Source organism: Nomascus leucogenys, chromosome 19, assembly GCF_006542625.1.
Source record: "Nomascus leucogenys isolate Asia chromosome 19, Asia_NLE_v1, whole genome shotgun sequence".
In the NCBI taxonomy this organism is placed as follows: Eukaryota; Metazoa; Chordata; class Mammalia; order Primates; family Hylobatidae; genus Nomascus; species Nomascus leucogenys.
In genome coordinates, this window is record NC_044399.1 from 44,363,651 (window position 1) to 44,379,340 (window position 15,690).

The window sequence follows — 15,690 nt, forward strand, 5'->3', positions numbered from 1 at the left end:
TCCGCCGGGCTTAGTCCGCGGGGCGCTTGCGCATTTCTTGAGTTGTCGTGGCACTGCCCAAATCTGAATGAGGGAAAGAGGGAACTTCATATTTCCTAAAGACTCCGCCACAGCGGCTTTTCGTGCTCTCTTAGAGCTGGTTTTGCCTTTCGTGGTCCTGAGAACCCTGGCTTTTGGTTCCCCAATGCGGTTTAAGTGTGCAGGTTTTAAGTTAGGCGATCTTCGGGCAGCCCTAGTCCCAGCACCGGGTCCTTGCGCTGAGTTTTGGGACCACGGCCGGGGAAGCGGGGTCCTTCTCTGGGGCGGTCGCGTTGGCAGCGGATGCGGGAAGCCGGACTCTGGGCGTCATGTACTACAAATTTAGTGGCTTCACGCAGAAGTTGGCAGGAGCATGGGCTTCGGAGGCCTATAGCCCGCAGGTACGAATGGTGCCTAGCCAGCTCGGACATGAGAAGTGGCGGCCCTAGCCTCGGCGACAGGCAGTCGCGGCGTTGGAGCCAGGGGAGGCTTCTGCCCGCGGTCGAGTTCGTTTCTGTTCTCCTTGCACCTCCCGGGGCCTGTTCACACCAGCGTACGGTGGTCACTGAGGCTTCTCTTTGTGTACCTCCTCACCTGGCGGGGCTGGCCTGGCGTGGAAATTTGGTCTGGCACACTGCAGGGGTCAAGGTGACCCCCGGGGTCACTTGTCTAAAAGGGATGGTTTGTGGGTGTCCCCAGTGTGACCCGAGTCAGAGGTTCGGCCTTCTTCCTCTCTTTGAAGACATCTGGCTTTCGGCCTCCCTGTCGTTTCTTTGTCATCTGCCACAGCCCCATAGGCAGCCTCACTTGAGCTCGAGATTGGAGTGCGCGGGGATAAAGGCTTTTAGAGAAACCATGGTGCAGGGGGTTGGGGGGCTGTGATCTGTATTGGGAAATTTAACAGGTTACTTAACAGGTCCAGGGAGGGAAGTTGCATGCAGCGAGGTTACACTTTCCCGATTGTAAAATATTTGACAGATGCTCGTTGTTTGGGTTGTCTGAAAAGTATTCCATTTCACGCAGATTCTACCAATTGGAGTTTGAGTCTGCAGCATGTGTTGGGGGTAAACATGAGGGATTTTAGAGCCCCAGACGTGCCTTTTCAAATCATGGCGTTTTCCGCTTTAATTGTGTGACCTTGGCCGAGTTAATTTATTGTGAGCTCAGTTTCATTCAGGGCGGCGTTAGTACACATTAAATGAGGTGTGTCAAGTGACTAGCGGTTTGGGCAGGTGGTTGGTTCTGGGTAAGTGTTAACTGTTCACCAGAAGCTGTCTGAGAAAGTATATTCCCTCCTAATCCTCTAGAGATGTGTGGGAAGTGTCGGTGAGATACGCAGTTAGATTGCAGTAGTGAGGGGCCCAGATGAGGTGTAAAGGATACTCCATTACTGTTGCTTCATTATCCTTTTTCTGTGGGACACTGCCACTTGCCCAAGAGGCAGATGTTTAAGAAAGATTTCAGGCCTGGTACCGTGGCTCACGCCTGTAAATCACAGCACTTTGGGAGGCCGAGGCGTCAGGGTCGCTTGAGCCCAGGAGTTTGAGATCAGCCTGGGGCAACATAGTGAGACCCTGTCTCTAAAAACAAAAACAAAAACAAAAGCAGATGATTCTAATCTCAGATAAGAAGGGCAAGTTTTTTTGTTTTTTTTTTTTTTTTTTGTTTTTTTTGCGGGGGTTAGTGGGGGAGTTGCGGTGGGAACGGGAAGGAAGAGTTTAGGGTTTATAAATGTTGAGCTTGTGATATGTCATGCTTGGTAGCAGCTAGATTTTTGAATATGGAGTTTAATAAACTTGGGTGTCTTCAGTCCATAGGTGGTAATTTGTAGGGAAGAAAGGTTGGATCATAGAGTATAGAAACATGAAGGGAGGGTGGACAAGGAGAATGTGTTTAAAGAATAGTCCGGTTGGAAGGGAAACCAGTGTGGTGTCACTGAAACCAAATTGGTAATGACTTGTAAGGAAAGAATAGTCAGCAGTGTTGCACTTCTTTTACAGATTATGTGAGAAAATGGCCATTTCTATCATCTGCTTCTATGAAATGTATTCTCCAATGTATGGATCTTAAATGTTACAGTTTGCTGAGTTTGGACAAACCCATGCACTGTATAACCACACCTCCTTCAATATGCAAGATGTTACATCATCCCAGGAAGTTCCCTTGTACCCTCTGTCAATCCCTGCCACCTTCCTATTTTGACTTTTATCATCATGAATAGATAGTTTTGCCTTTTTTTGAACTTCATGTAAATGGAACCAGCTCTGACCCAGGCTGGAGTGCAATGGCACAGTCATAGTTCACTGTAGACTTTTACTCCTGAGCTCAAGTAATCGTCCTGCTTTTGCCTCTGAAAATGCTGGGATTACAGATGTGAGCCACCGTGTCTGGCTGCTCAGAAAATATTTTTGAGGTTAGTCCGTGTTGTACGTATCAGTAGTTAATTCCTTTTATCCTCTTACTCTTCTGTAGGATTTCATTTTATAAATATGTCACAGTTTATTCTGTTGGTGGTAGTAGATGTTCTTTTATTTTTTTAAAATATTTTTTGAGACAGGCTCTTGCTGTGTTGCACAGTCTGATCTCGAACTCCAGGGCTCAGGTAGTCCTCTCACCTCAGCCCCCTGAGTGGCTGGGGTTACATATGGGTACCACCACACCTGCTTTATGTTCTTTTAATATATCTTTAGCATAATCTAGGTTTTGTTGCTTAGTAAGAAAAAAGTAAATTTTTTGACTAAAAACTGGGATATTGTAATAAAATGAGCACTCAGCAGAGATTACCTTGAGATGAGTTTGATATAGATAGGGCTTTCAGATTTCTAGTACCTCTCCTCTTGAACCGTGTTTCTCGAGAATTTGAACTTCTTAGTTACTTAAAGATTTCTTAAACTATGTTGAAACTATATGTAGGCTTTATATGAATTGTAAATTTCTGAGTGATTGTGACAGGTGCCCTCCCAACTAGGTGCCCTGACTTTGGTAATTAGGAGTACTTCAGCTTTTTCCTTTCCTGAAAACATGTGATGAAGATGTTTGTAACTTGTAGTAAGTAAAGTGAATAATTTACCATGCATTAAATAACAATATGGAAAAGGTGGTTCTGTAACAATCGCCCAGGTAGAGATTTGTAAGTCAGCTTGACAGCAAGCAGTTGGTGAGATGGCATTTTCCATTGGTTGAAAAACATCTTTCTCTGAATTGCGGCAAAAATAAATTGAGGCCAATAAGCACATGAACATGTTTAACATCTTTAGTTATTAGAGAAGAACAAATCACAACCACAACGAGGTACCATTTAATATCCACCAGAATGCCTAGAATGGAAAAGACAGACGATAACAAGTATTGGTGAGGATGTAGAGAAACGAAACCTGTTACATTTGTGGTGGAAATGGTAAAATGACGCAGCCACTTTGGAAAACAGTTTGGCAGTTTGTTAAAAGGAAACGTAATTTTACTGTGTGATTTAGGAATTCCTCTCCCAGTTAAGATGGCAGAATGGTATTCTAGGTAAAGGGAACTGTGGGAGTGAAGGAAGGGAGGGGGTCTGGAGGAGAAGCATTGAGTAGGTAAGTTTGACTGTGGAGGATGGAGGTAAATCATGAAGGGCCTAGGATGTAAGGACTTAATTTTGTGAGGCACGAGTAGGAAATTGCAGAGCAACTTGATGCAGAGTTGTGGTAGTTTGTCCTTTCAGTTGAGACAGATGTTGGGGATGAGGAGGGAGGGCTCCAGCATGATTGGTGAATTGGTGCTTTTCACAATGACAGGGAGTTCCTGAATGGGCTTATGAGTGAATTTTGGACATGATGAATGTGAGGTGTCAGAAGGACATGGAGGTAGGTGGTGATGTCTAGCTTACTGTTAGAAATAAATAGAGGTCAGGTGCGGTGGCTCAGAACTAAATAGGGGTCAGGTGCAGTGGCTCAGAAATAAATAGAGGTCAGGTGCGGTGGCTCAGAAATAAATAGAGGTCAGGTGCGGTGGCTCACACTGGTAATCCCAGTGTTTTGGGAGGCCGGGGCAGGAGAATTGCTTGAGGCCAGGAGTTTGAGACCAGCCTGGGCAGCAAAGTGAGACCCGATCTCTACAAAAAAAAAATAAGAAAAATTAGCTGGGTATGGTGACACATACTTGTAGTCCTAGCTACTCAGGAGGCTGAGGCGGGAGGATCACTTGAGCCCAGGAGTTTGAGGCTGCAGTGAGCTGTGATCAATGCATTGCACTCCAACGTGGGTGACAGTGTGAGATCCTGTCTATAAACAAAACAAAACACATAGCCAAATGAACTGAGTCATTGCAGATTGAAACTGGTTTCCAGTCCTAAATCACAGTGAAAAGGTTCATACATTTCTATCATTTAAAAATTAAAATTATGGGGAGTAATCCTCTTTTCTCTCCACCCTCTTCCCCAAAACTAAGAGGTAGAAGAAAAGGAAAATGTTACAACCAACTTTTAGAGGGAAAATCATATTTACTTTTCTCTTTAAAAATTTGGAGCAATTGAAATAAACTAGGAAGAACTCAATTACTAAACGTGGTTAAGGTTGAATGGCTCGTAATTAATTTTGGAGGTGGGGCTTATTTAAGCAGCTAAGAGATTCAGTATTAAAAAGTAAAGTATGTGATTTTTCTTGATCTGTGGTCCACTTACTTTTAATTTTATTTTGAGACAGGGTCTCTGTCGCCCAGGCTGGAGTACAGTGGCATGATCACGGCTCACTACAGCCTTGACCACCTGGGCTCAAGTCATCTTCTCACCTCAGCCTTCTAAGTAGCTGGGACCACAAGTGTGCACCACTGTACCTGGCTAATTTTTTGATATTTTGTAGAAACAAGGTCTCACTACGTTGCCCAGGCTGATCCTGGAACTCCTCAGTCAAGTGATTCTCCCACCTCAGCCTCCCAAAGTGGTGGGACCACAGGCATGAGCCATCACGCCCAGCCTGTCCACTTTTTATAAGAACAGCTTTCAGTTGTTTTCTTATTGCTATGGGAATTGTGGATGCCCTGACATCAAATGCCAATTTATCAGACTTTGTTTCTGAGATACTCAAACCTACATTGTGGTGTAGCTATAGCCTTCTTTAGTTTATTTGAACATTCTGCCTATATTTACTGAATGCACTTTCTCTGCCAGTTGCTTTCCTAAGTCTTGGAATATAGGAGCAGTGAACAAGATGTGCCAAAATCCTGTGCTCATGGAGCTTCCATTGTAGTGGGGGGAGACACAGTAAGCAAAGTAAAACATAGTATGTTAGGTGGTGATAAGTGCTGTGGAGAAAAATAGAGCATAAGTTGTTAGTAGGGCAAGGGGGAGGACATGCAGTTTTTAAAAGGGTGGTCAGAAAGATCTCTCTGAGAAGGTGACTTAAGGGGTTGGGTAAAGACCTGAAGAAGGTGAGGGTATAAGCCGCGTGGACCCCTGGAGAAGAGCATTCTAGGCAGAGGGAACATGGCTGTGCCTGGGAGGTTTCAGGAGCTAGATCAGTGGGGCTGGGGAGGAGGAGGGGAATGATAGAAGTAGGGCTAGGCTGGGGCACTGTGGCTTGTGCTTGTAATCCCAGCTCTTTGGGTGGCTGAGGCTGGAGGATCTGCTTGAGCTAAGGAGTTTGAGACCAGCCAACATAGAGGAACCCTGTCTCTACAAAAAAAACATTTTTTTTTTTTGATACAGAGTTTCGCTTTTGTTGCCCAGCTTGGAGTGCAATGGTGCAAACTTAGCTCACCGCAACCTCTGCCCCCCCGGGTTCAAGTGATTCTCCTGGCTCAGCCTCCTGAGTAGCTGGGATTACAGGCATGCACCACCACACCCAGCTAATTTTGTATTTTTAGTAGAGACAGGGTTTCTCCATGTTGGTAGGCTGATCTTGAACTCCCAACCTCAGGTGATCCCCCCGCCTTAGCCTCCCAAAGTGCTGGGATTATAGGCATGAGCCACCGGGCTTGGCCTACAAACAATTTTTTAAAAAATAAGCTGGATGTGGTTGTGCATGCCCGTCATCTCAGCTACTCAGGAGGCTGAGGTGGGTGGGTTCCTTAAGCCCGGGAGGTTGAAGCTACAGTGAGCTGTGATTGTACCACTGCACTCCAGCCTGGATGACAGAGCAATACCCTGTCTCAAAAAATAAAATAAAAAATAAGAGGGGCTAAGAAAGGGATGCACTTTGTAGAGCTCTGAAAGTCATTGTGAGAACCTTGGGGGTTGCTCAGTGAGATAGGAGGCCTTTTGGAGGGTTTGAGCTGACTAGTGACATCCTGGGTTTTAATGAAATCATTAGTTGCTGTATTAAGAGTAGACTTCAGGGCAGCAAACAAGAGTGGAAGCCAAGAGACCAGTTGGGAAGCTGTTGTAGAAATCCAGGGTCTTAGACTCGAGTGTGAATTGGTGGAGGTAGGTGAGAAGTGTTCAGATTCTGAATATATTTTGAAGGTAGACCCAAAAGGATTTGCAGTGTATGAGGGAGAGGTGTCAAGAATATTTCCAAGGTTTTGGCTGGGCGTGGAGGCTCACACCTGTAATCCCAGCACTTTGGGAGGCCAAGGTGGGCAGATCACCTGAGGTCAGGAGTTGAAGACAAGCCTGACCAGTATAGTGAAACCCCGTCTCTACTAAAATTATAAAAATTAGCTGGGTGTGGTTGTGCACGCCTGTAGTCTCAGCTACATGGGAGGCTGAGGCAGGAGAATTGCTTGAACCCGGGAGGCGGAGGTTGCAGTGAGCCAAGATTGTGCCACTGCACTCCAGCCTGGGGATAGAGGGAGACTTCGTCTCAAAAAAAAAAAAAAAAAAAAAAAAAATATTTCCAAGGTTTTGGCCTCAGTGCCTGGAAGTTTGGCACTGTCATTGTTGTGATGAGGAGGGACATGTTGTTTGAGACTGACAGTTCTTGCAGTCTTGGAGTAGGCGGAGGTGAAAAGATTTACGCCGAACCCTCTCCTGTAGATAAAGCTTCCTGGTCATTTCCACTCTTGAGAAGCCTAGTGCTAGTGATCCAGCTGTCTTGAAACATTAGGAATGTTGACTACCTTTTCCTGTGGGACCAAAACAGCTGACTTACTGATAGTATGGTGTAATAAAAACGTGAGTTTGTGTCCCATCTTCCTTATGGGATCTCTGAGCATTGTTTTAATCAGCTGTTACATGGGCTGATAATAACTCATTTATAGGGTTGTTCTGAAGATTAAATTCAACAGAGTGAGACCCTGCCTCAAAAAAAAAAAAAAAAAGAATAAATTTGGTAGTTACAAAGACTGTGGAAACCTGAAAAACTTATTATTATAAACAAAAACAGAATGAGGCTGGGCTTGGTGGCTCACACCTGTAATCCCAGCACTTTGAAGGCTGAGGTGGGAGGATCACTGGAGCCTAGGAGTTCAAGACCAGCCTGGGCAACATAGCCAGACCCTGTCTACAAAAAAATTAAAAATTTAGCCAGGTGTGGTGACTTTTCCTATAGTCCCAGATAGTCTGGTGTCTGAGGCAGGAGGATTGCTTGAGCTTGGGAAGTAGAGGCTGCAGTGAGCCAGGATCATGCCACTGCACTCCAGCCCGGGTGACAAAGCAAGAGCCTGGCTCAAAAAGGAAAAAATGCAGAATGGGCCGGGTGTGGTGGCTCACGTCTGTAATCCCAGCACTTTGGGAGGCCAAGGTTGGTGGATCACCTGAGGTCAGGAGTTTGAGACCAGCCTGGCCAACATGGCAAAACCCAGTCTCTACGAAAAACGCTGAGTAGCTGGGCGTGGTGGCGCACACCTGTAGTCCCAGCTACTCAGGAGACTGAGACAGGAGAATGGCTTGAACCTGAGAGGCGGAGGTTGCAGTGAGCCGAGATTGCGCCAGTGCACTCCAGCCAGGGTAACAGAGCAAGATTCCGTCTCAAAAAAAAAAAAAAAGGCAGAAGGTAGGATTTTACACTGTGGCTGTTATTAAACCTGAATAAACATTGGAGGAAGATTTACAATTTATAACAATTAATAGGATAAGATAATGAGATTATAGGTAACTTCGATTCTATAAACTTTTACAATATTATAAAGGGAAATACGGAATTAATTTAAAATTAAGATGGTTGATATTCCTGTTTTCAGATGATACTGTTCAAAAACTTTGCTGTAGTTTTGAATCACTGAATGCTTGGATAAACAAATACAATCCCTTCAAAAATACTCTCACATTAGTCCTGTTGAAACATGAATTTACTTTCAAGCCATTTTTGGAGATCCTTGGTAGAAAGAGTTTTTACATTTTTGCATTCAAGAAGAAATGGTCATTTCAAGGAGAAAATACGGTGAGCTCACATATATGATATAAAGGAGTGTCTAACATTCTCCATCCAGTTCAAACCACGATCCTTTTTGATCTTGATAGTAGAGCCTCTGTTTGCCTCTCTGACTCCTCTGAGTCTCTGTTTTGAGTGTGTTGTATTTCTAAATATAGGCCAACATCTTACTGACCAAACTTTCTCTTTAAGTGGGCTGTTGTTTTTAAGCAATAGTTCATGGGAGGGTGGGGTGTGAGTTGTGGAATACTTAAAAACCAGGGCTCTGGACTTGAGAAAGGCCTGAGTTTGAAAACTTGACTTGCTTTTCACAATTTGATCCAAGACAAGTTATTCTCTCTCCAGTGTTTTCCTCTGAAAAATGGGAATAGTAATATCTTCATAGGGTTGCTGTCAGAATTAAGTGAGGTAATGCATGTGAAATGTTTAACGTGATACTGACACTTCACAAGGGTTAAATAGATATTAGCTGCTGTTGGTTTATAACATTAATATCCATGGTGGCTGAGACTGTGGCGATGTTATTCATTGTGTATTCCTAGTGTAGAGTAAGTGATCAGTAATAAATGTTGAATGAATGAATACATTAAACAGGCCATGGTTCATTCCCATTTACTGTACTGTGTCAGAAAAAATAGAAGCCAAGTTTACTTTAATGCTTTTTTTATTGACCTGTTCATCTAGTGCTTGCCTAGTGGGAGTGGCATTGAGGTTTTCAATATCTAATCTTTAGAATATGCCCTGTCAATTATAGGTAAATTTAGATTTCTTTGAGACAAGAATCAGTGGACTGATGACTGTATTTGGGCAAGAGGTTTCCTTCTTTGTCTGTAAAAGGAAAAGGCTGGGTTTGAATTCTGCTTTCTGATTTTAAATTTTTATTTTTCTTAGTTAGAATTTAATATAAAAGGATGATTTTTATTGGCTTATAACTCTTAGCTCCTTATTTTAATTTACGGGTTATTTTGGATTACTATATATTTTGTCACTGTAGGTTTACTCCTTTCAGATAAAAAACCAGAGCTCCCCCCCACCTTTTTTTAAAGAATCTTTATTGAGATATAATTTGCATAGCATACAATTTGCCCATTTAAAGGGTACAATTTCGGGGTTTTTAGTTTATTCACAGATATATGCAACTACCACCACAGTTAATTTTAGAGTGTTTTTTTATCACCTCAAATGGATACCTATGTACTTTTTAACTGTTACCTCCCTAGCCCCCAAGCCCCCACCTGAAGCAACCATTAACCTATCTACTCTCTCTGCGGTTCCCTCTTCTAGACTTTCCTATGAATGGCATCATACAGTATGTGGTCTTTGGGACTAGTTTCTTTGACTCAGCATAATGTTTTAGAGGCTTATCCATGTCGTAGCATGTGTCAGTTCTTCTTCCCCCTTCACCTTGTTTAAATTTTTACTATATGTGTTTTCAATTTATGCATTTATTTATGCTTAAAAATTCATTTCAAAAAATTTTTTGTTTTGGTTTTGTTTTCTGGTCCTGGAAGGCAAGTATTGTTTGTTTGTTTAGTTTTGTTTTAAACCAGTAAGGGTGTTCCACATTGAATATTTCTTTATTGTGTGTCTGGAAAAGTTTCTGAGGTCTGCTCTGGGGTTAGACATTCCATGTTACTAGATTAGCTCATTAGGAAGAAAAAAAGGGCAGACAGATCCCTCATGAAAGCTAATGACAAGTTCATAACAGATTATAAATGTTTTACTGGTTGCTAAGAAGATAGACACACCAGGTATTTCTGGAAGCTCAGATTGGGCCTTTGTTGTCGTCCCCCCAACCCTCACCTGCCCCCTGCAATCGTAATGGCAAGGGGTTCTTGACAGGGTTTGCTCTGGGAAAGTTGGAGAGACTTTCTTTCTGTCTTGTGGTTGAATGGCTGCCTCCACTATTCCCAGAAAGCCTCCTCAGACATACTTTCAACTTGCCATTTTCCTTTTTTTCTCTACAGGGATTAAAGCCTGTGGTTTCCACAGAAGCACCACCTATCATATTTGCCACACCAACTAAACTGACCTCCGATTCCACAGTGTATGATTATGCTGGGAAAAACAAAGTTCCAGAACTACAAAAGTTTTTCCAGGTGAGGGAAGATACTGTACAACAGAGAAGCCTGTGAAATAAATAGGCTTAAAAAATCCCTTATGGAACTAAATCTTAATCTAGTTTACTACCCAACCTCCTTTTTCTTTAAGTAGTAGTCTCTTGATTTTAGTTTGAGCCATAAACGAATAGAACTTTATATAGGTAGATACTGATAAAAGAGGGGAGGGTGGTTAATTTCCTCATTAGTATTTAAGGGTATGAGGGTTTCGAAATGGCATGAATAGCTCTTGATCATTTATTGCATGGAAGAAGCAATAGCCTGTATAACTGAATAGCCTGTATAACTGAATGACCCAATATATATATTTGACTTTGTGACACATATAGTGACTTGGCAGTGAGGTTTTTTTTTAATTGTTTTTTGCTTGCTTGATATTAAAATTCACTGAGCTATTGCTGAAAGTAGAGGAGGTGCTTATGGGTTTGCAGATCAACAGAGAATCCAGAATTGGAATTGAAAATGTTTTTAAAGTGAATCTACCTGCATATTATTGAGAAGTTAGTGACCTGACCAAATCTTAGGTGCCATGGGAGTGGCAGTGCTTGCTACTGCTGTTGCTGTAAGGTAGCTTCTCCCTCCTCAAAAGTAGTCCGGATCCAGACCCATCTTGAGGATAGAGCACTTCTGTTTTGATCAGTTTTATCTCTTTTTATCTGATAAGTAAGGTTTGAGAGAGCATTTAGAATCTCAAGGTGCAGTGGGGAGGGATTTTGGACACTGCAAAATATGAGTTAAACAGGCCAGGTGTGGTGGCTCCCTTCTGCAGCCCCAATACTTTGGGATGCCAAGGTAGGAGGAATGCTTGATCAGCTTGGGCGGCATAACGAGACTCTGCCTCTACAAAAAAACTTAGCTGAGTGTGTAGGCACGCATCTGTAACCCCAGCTACTCCAGAGGCCGAGGTGGGAGGATCACTTTAGCCCAGGATTTTGAGGCTGCAGTGAGCTATGATTGAGCCACTGCATTCCAGCCTGGGTAACAGAGACCCAGTCTCTAAAATGATGATGATGATGATGATGATTTAAATATCTCATGGAATTTGATTACTGAATGGGTTTAACAGTGTGACGGAAAGAAGGCAGTCGAATACCAAATGGACTTGAACCTATTAATTGACATGATGTACTCTGACCCCATCCACTTATGATCAGAAGCTAAACTAAATGGAGAACGTTTCTCATGCCAGCACCTCTTTTTATCTTTTTTAAGACAGAGCCCTACTCTGTCACCCAGGCTGGAGTGTAGTGGCACACTCATGGCCCACTGCATCCTTGACCTCTTGGGCTCAAGCGATCCTCCCACCTCAGCTTCCCTAATAGCTGGGACTACAGGTGCATACCACCACACCTGGCTAATTTTAGTTATTTTGTAGAACCAGGGTTTTACCATGTTGCCCAGGCTGGTCTTGAACTCCTGGGCTCAAGCCATCTGCCTGCCTCGGCCTCCCAAAGTGCTGGGATTACAGGTGAGCCACCGCACCCAGCCTCTCCTGCCTGCACTTCTTTTAGCTACTGATTACCTTTGCCTTTTAAAAAATGCACCAATGCTCCAGTTAAGCAATATGTGATAAATGTCTTAGACATTTGGAATCTTTTGCATGCATGCTCCCTGAGGCAGCATTTTGGAAAATAACTTTGGACTTACAAGCTTTAGCTACATTTATAGGAACATCTACTAGCATTCCATGGATTAGGGCTTTTCCCACTGTCATGTGTTGATGAATTACTTACAGAGTAGACAAATATATATATATTTTTTAATAAAATTGTAAAATATTTTTCTTCTCAACCATGCCCTTGTTAATTCTTGCTTTCAAGAAAGCTGATGGTGTGCCCGTCTACCTGAAACGAGGCCTGCCTGACCAAATGCTTTACCGGACCACCATGGCGCTGACTGTGGGAGGGACCATCTACTGCCTGATCGCTCTCTACATGGCTTCGCAGCCCAAAAACAAATGAGTTAGGCTGCAGAGGACTGGTTTGTTTTTTGGCATAAACCCTTTGAATTTCCTTTTTCATTGTTAAATTAAAATTTTTTTTTTACTTGGATGGCTTAACATTTTTGCAAGAAAAGTAGGAAGATATGAAGATGATGTTTTGGTTTGTTTATGAAATGCATATGGCTTGTCAGAGCTCACTCGACAGTTAAAGCCATTGTTTAAAGAAATGGTGCTTTGCTCTGTGTTTGTGCTCCTGATTTCCCTGGAGGTTCTGGATGAAGGCTGAACACAGGCTTGTTAATGTCAGTCTGTGTTGAGGACCTCAGGGACTTGAGGTTGCATTTTTGAGCATGGGATGCAGAAGCCTTTCTGGATTTGGATGTGGCTATGGAAAGAACACAGAAGCCAAGGTCATGTGCGTGAAATGAGGAGTTTGAGTTAGTCACCTCGGGGATTTCTTCCATTTTGCAGTAAAATGTTAAATTAATGTAGCCTGCCTCTATTCGTTGGGCAGTTAATTTCAAAGGGGTATTTGCCTCATCTATCTTTAGTGAAATCTTATGTGTAATTGTGTGTATTTATTCCACCATGGGAACAGAGAACACCTGTTTAGTGTTGCACTTTAGACTGGTGTCTGATTTGTTAATGCAGCTGTGCCACAAATTCTCCTTTATCTTTTAAAAATGTTATAGCTTTAAATTATGACTTATTTTGACTGTGGAATAAATACATGAATGAAAAATGTGAAGTTCTTTGAATGACCTTTCAGAGTAATTTCAGAACACCAGCAGCATCTTAAACCTGAGTCTAATTTCTTTCTTGTTAATTAGGCACCAGATAATCTTTATAAAATGGTTCCTAAAAGTCTAGTAATAGGAGTCTTAATGGTATATTGATGATTACCATATGGTTTTTTATAAAAACCTGCCTGCCCCTTAGTGAAATGTGCCTGTAACTCACAGTTCATTTAGACACTAATTTCCTTTGCTGTCATGATTGGTAGACTTCACTTACCCTATATTAATTTTGAAAAAAGATGGAATTTTATTATATATGAAGTAATAGCTTGTATCTTACCATAGCACAGAACAGTGACCTCTTGCTCAGGATAAAATGTGATTTGAAAATAGTAGTAGCTTTGCAGTGATATATATATATATATATTTATTCTGCAAATCTAAATTTTATTCTCTGGTATTTCCCCCAAGTTTTTATTTTGAAAATTTTCAGACTACAGAAGGACTAAGCATAGTTCAATATACACCTGTATATCCTTCACTTAGATCACCGTTATCAGTATATTGGCACCTTTGCTTTTTCTTGTTCTCTCACACAGGCACACACAATGCATATATGCACACACAGATAGATCTGGTTTTTGTTGAGTCATTGAAGATTGTTATGGAATTATGATAAATCAGCGATAATACTTTAGCAAGTATCTTCTAAGGACATGTGTTCCTTTATAACCATAATGCAGTTGTCAGACTCAATAAAGTTAACATTTATAACAATACTACCATCTAATATATAGTTTACTTTCAGATTTCCCCAGGTGTTCTAATAATGAGTTTTTTATAGTTGTGTTTTTTAAAAATAACAGCTTTATTGGGATATAATTTACATACTGTACAGTTCACCTCAAGTGTACAATTCATTGGTTTTTACTGTATTTGGAGTTGTACAGCCACCATGAGACTCAATTTTAGAACACTTATATCACCCTAAAAAGAAACCCCATACCCATTAGCAATCACTTGCCTTCCTTCCCACCATCCCAACTCCCACCTCCTAGCCCAAAGCAAGCACTCATCTACTTTCAGTCTCTATGGATTTGTCTTTCCTGGACTTTTCATATAAATATAATCATATGATGTGTGATGTACGTGACTGGCTTCTCTCAGTGTCATGTTTTTAAGGCTCATCCATGTTGTGGCATGAATCGATACTTTATTATCTGAATAGTATTCAATCGAATGGATATACCACATTTTGTTTATCTATGGTTGGACATTTGGGTTCTTTCCACTTTGGAGCTGTTACGAATAATGCTGCTTTGAGCAATAGCGAACATATGTTTACATGGACATATGTTTCCATTTCTCTTGGGTATCTACCTGGGAGTGGAATTCCTGGGTCATATGGTTACTCTGTTTAACATTTTGAGGAATTGCCAGACTGTTTCCAACTCAGTTGTACCATTTAACATTCTCACCAGCACATGCAGTTCATTTTTGTTTTCGTTTTGGGTGCAGGATCCATTGAAGGATCATACATTGCATTTAGCTTTTGTGACTTTTTTTTTTTTTTTTTTTTTTTGAGATGGAGTCTTGCTCTGTCTCCAGGCTGGAGAGCAGTGATGTGATCTCAGCTCACTGCAGTCTCCGCCTCTCACGTTCAAGTGATTCTTTTGAGTCAGCCTCCCGAGTAACTAGGACTACAGGTGCACACCACCATGCCCGGCTAATTGTTTGTATTTTTAGTAGAGATGGGGTTTCACCATGTTGGCCAGGATGGTCTTGATCTTCTGACCTCGTGGTCTGCCCGCCTCAGCCTCCCAAAGTGCTGGGATTACAGGCGTGAGTCACCGTGCCCGGCATGTTGTGACTCTTTAGTCTCTTTTTATCCAGAATAGTCAGTCCCCAGTGCCCTTCCTGATAGTGACCTATTTGAAGAGTCGAGGCAAGTTGTTTTGTAGGACATTCCTTAACTTGGATTTGTCTGATTGTCTCATTGGTGGTTTCAGGTTAACCATTTTTGTCAGGAATTTTTTATAGGTGATACGGTGTCCTGGTTATGTCAGGTGGCACTTGATACCAGTTTGTCCCATTATTGGTGATTTGAAGTTGTGTCTGCCAGATTTCTCCCTTGTCAAGTTGATACCCTTTCCCCTTTGCAATTAATAAGTAGCCTGAGGGCCGATATTTGAGACTAGGAATATCGTGTCCTCAGCAGTTTGCACTCTGTTCATTGGTCATTCTTGACTGAATTATTACTAAGGTAGTTGTAAACTGGTTTTTTCTGTTGTCATTCCTTCTACATTTTTGATATTTCTTCTGTGAAGATGAGCCTTTAAAGAAATTTGATGGAATTTCCTAATTTGATGTATAATAAGCATTTCTGCCATTACTGATTTCGATGCTGAAATGTGGCTTCTGTGTTCTATGAGCATCTCCTATCAGTCTTTGATCACCTCCCTACTTCGTGACAGACAAGATGGCTTCCATGCTGACCTTGTGTCTTCCTTACGTCAGTTTCCTCTGTTTATTATCAGATATATTCTATGAACATATATAGATGCATTTTCTTTTTTTCTTTTTTTTTT

The 15,690-nt window shown here is 42.0% G+C and overlaps 1 protein-coding gene across 1 annotated transcript; it reads left to right on the top strand.

The window, feature by feature from the left end:
* The first annotated feature begins 254 nt into the window (after positions 1 to 254).
* LOC100596162 (cytochrome c oxidase subunit 7A-related protein, mitochondrial) lies at positions 255 to 13,108 on the top strand. The gene is made up of 3 exons (XM_003262780.4): positions 255 to 419; positions 10,271 to 10,402; positions 12,244 to 13,108. Exons 1-3 carry the CDS (start codon positions 348 to 350, stop codon positions 12,382 to 12,384), a joined length of 345 nt encoding a protein of 114 aa, XP_003262828.1. The 5' UTR covers positions 255 to 347; the 3' UTR covers positions 12,385 to 13,108.
* Positions 13,109 to 15,690: the final 2,582 nt, after the last annotated feature.

Coding starts and splice junctions, on each gene's coding strand:
- LOC100596162 (XM_003262780.4), top strand. CDS start 348: ATGTACTACAAATTTAGTGGCTTCACGCAGAAGTTGGCAGGAGCATGG. Junction 420..10,270: donor CGGAGGCCTATAGCCCGCAG/GTACGAATGGTG, acceptor TTTTCTCTACAG/GGATTAAAGCCTGTGGTTTC. Junction 10,403..12,243: donor AACTACAAAAGTTTTTCCAG/GTGAGGGAAGAT, acceptor CTTGCTTTCAAG/AAAGCTGATGGTGTGCCCGT.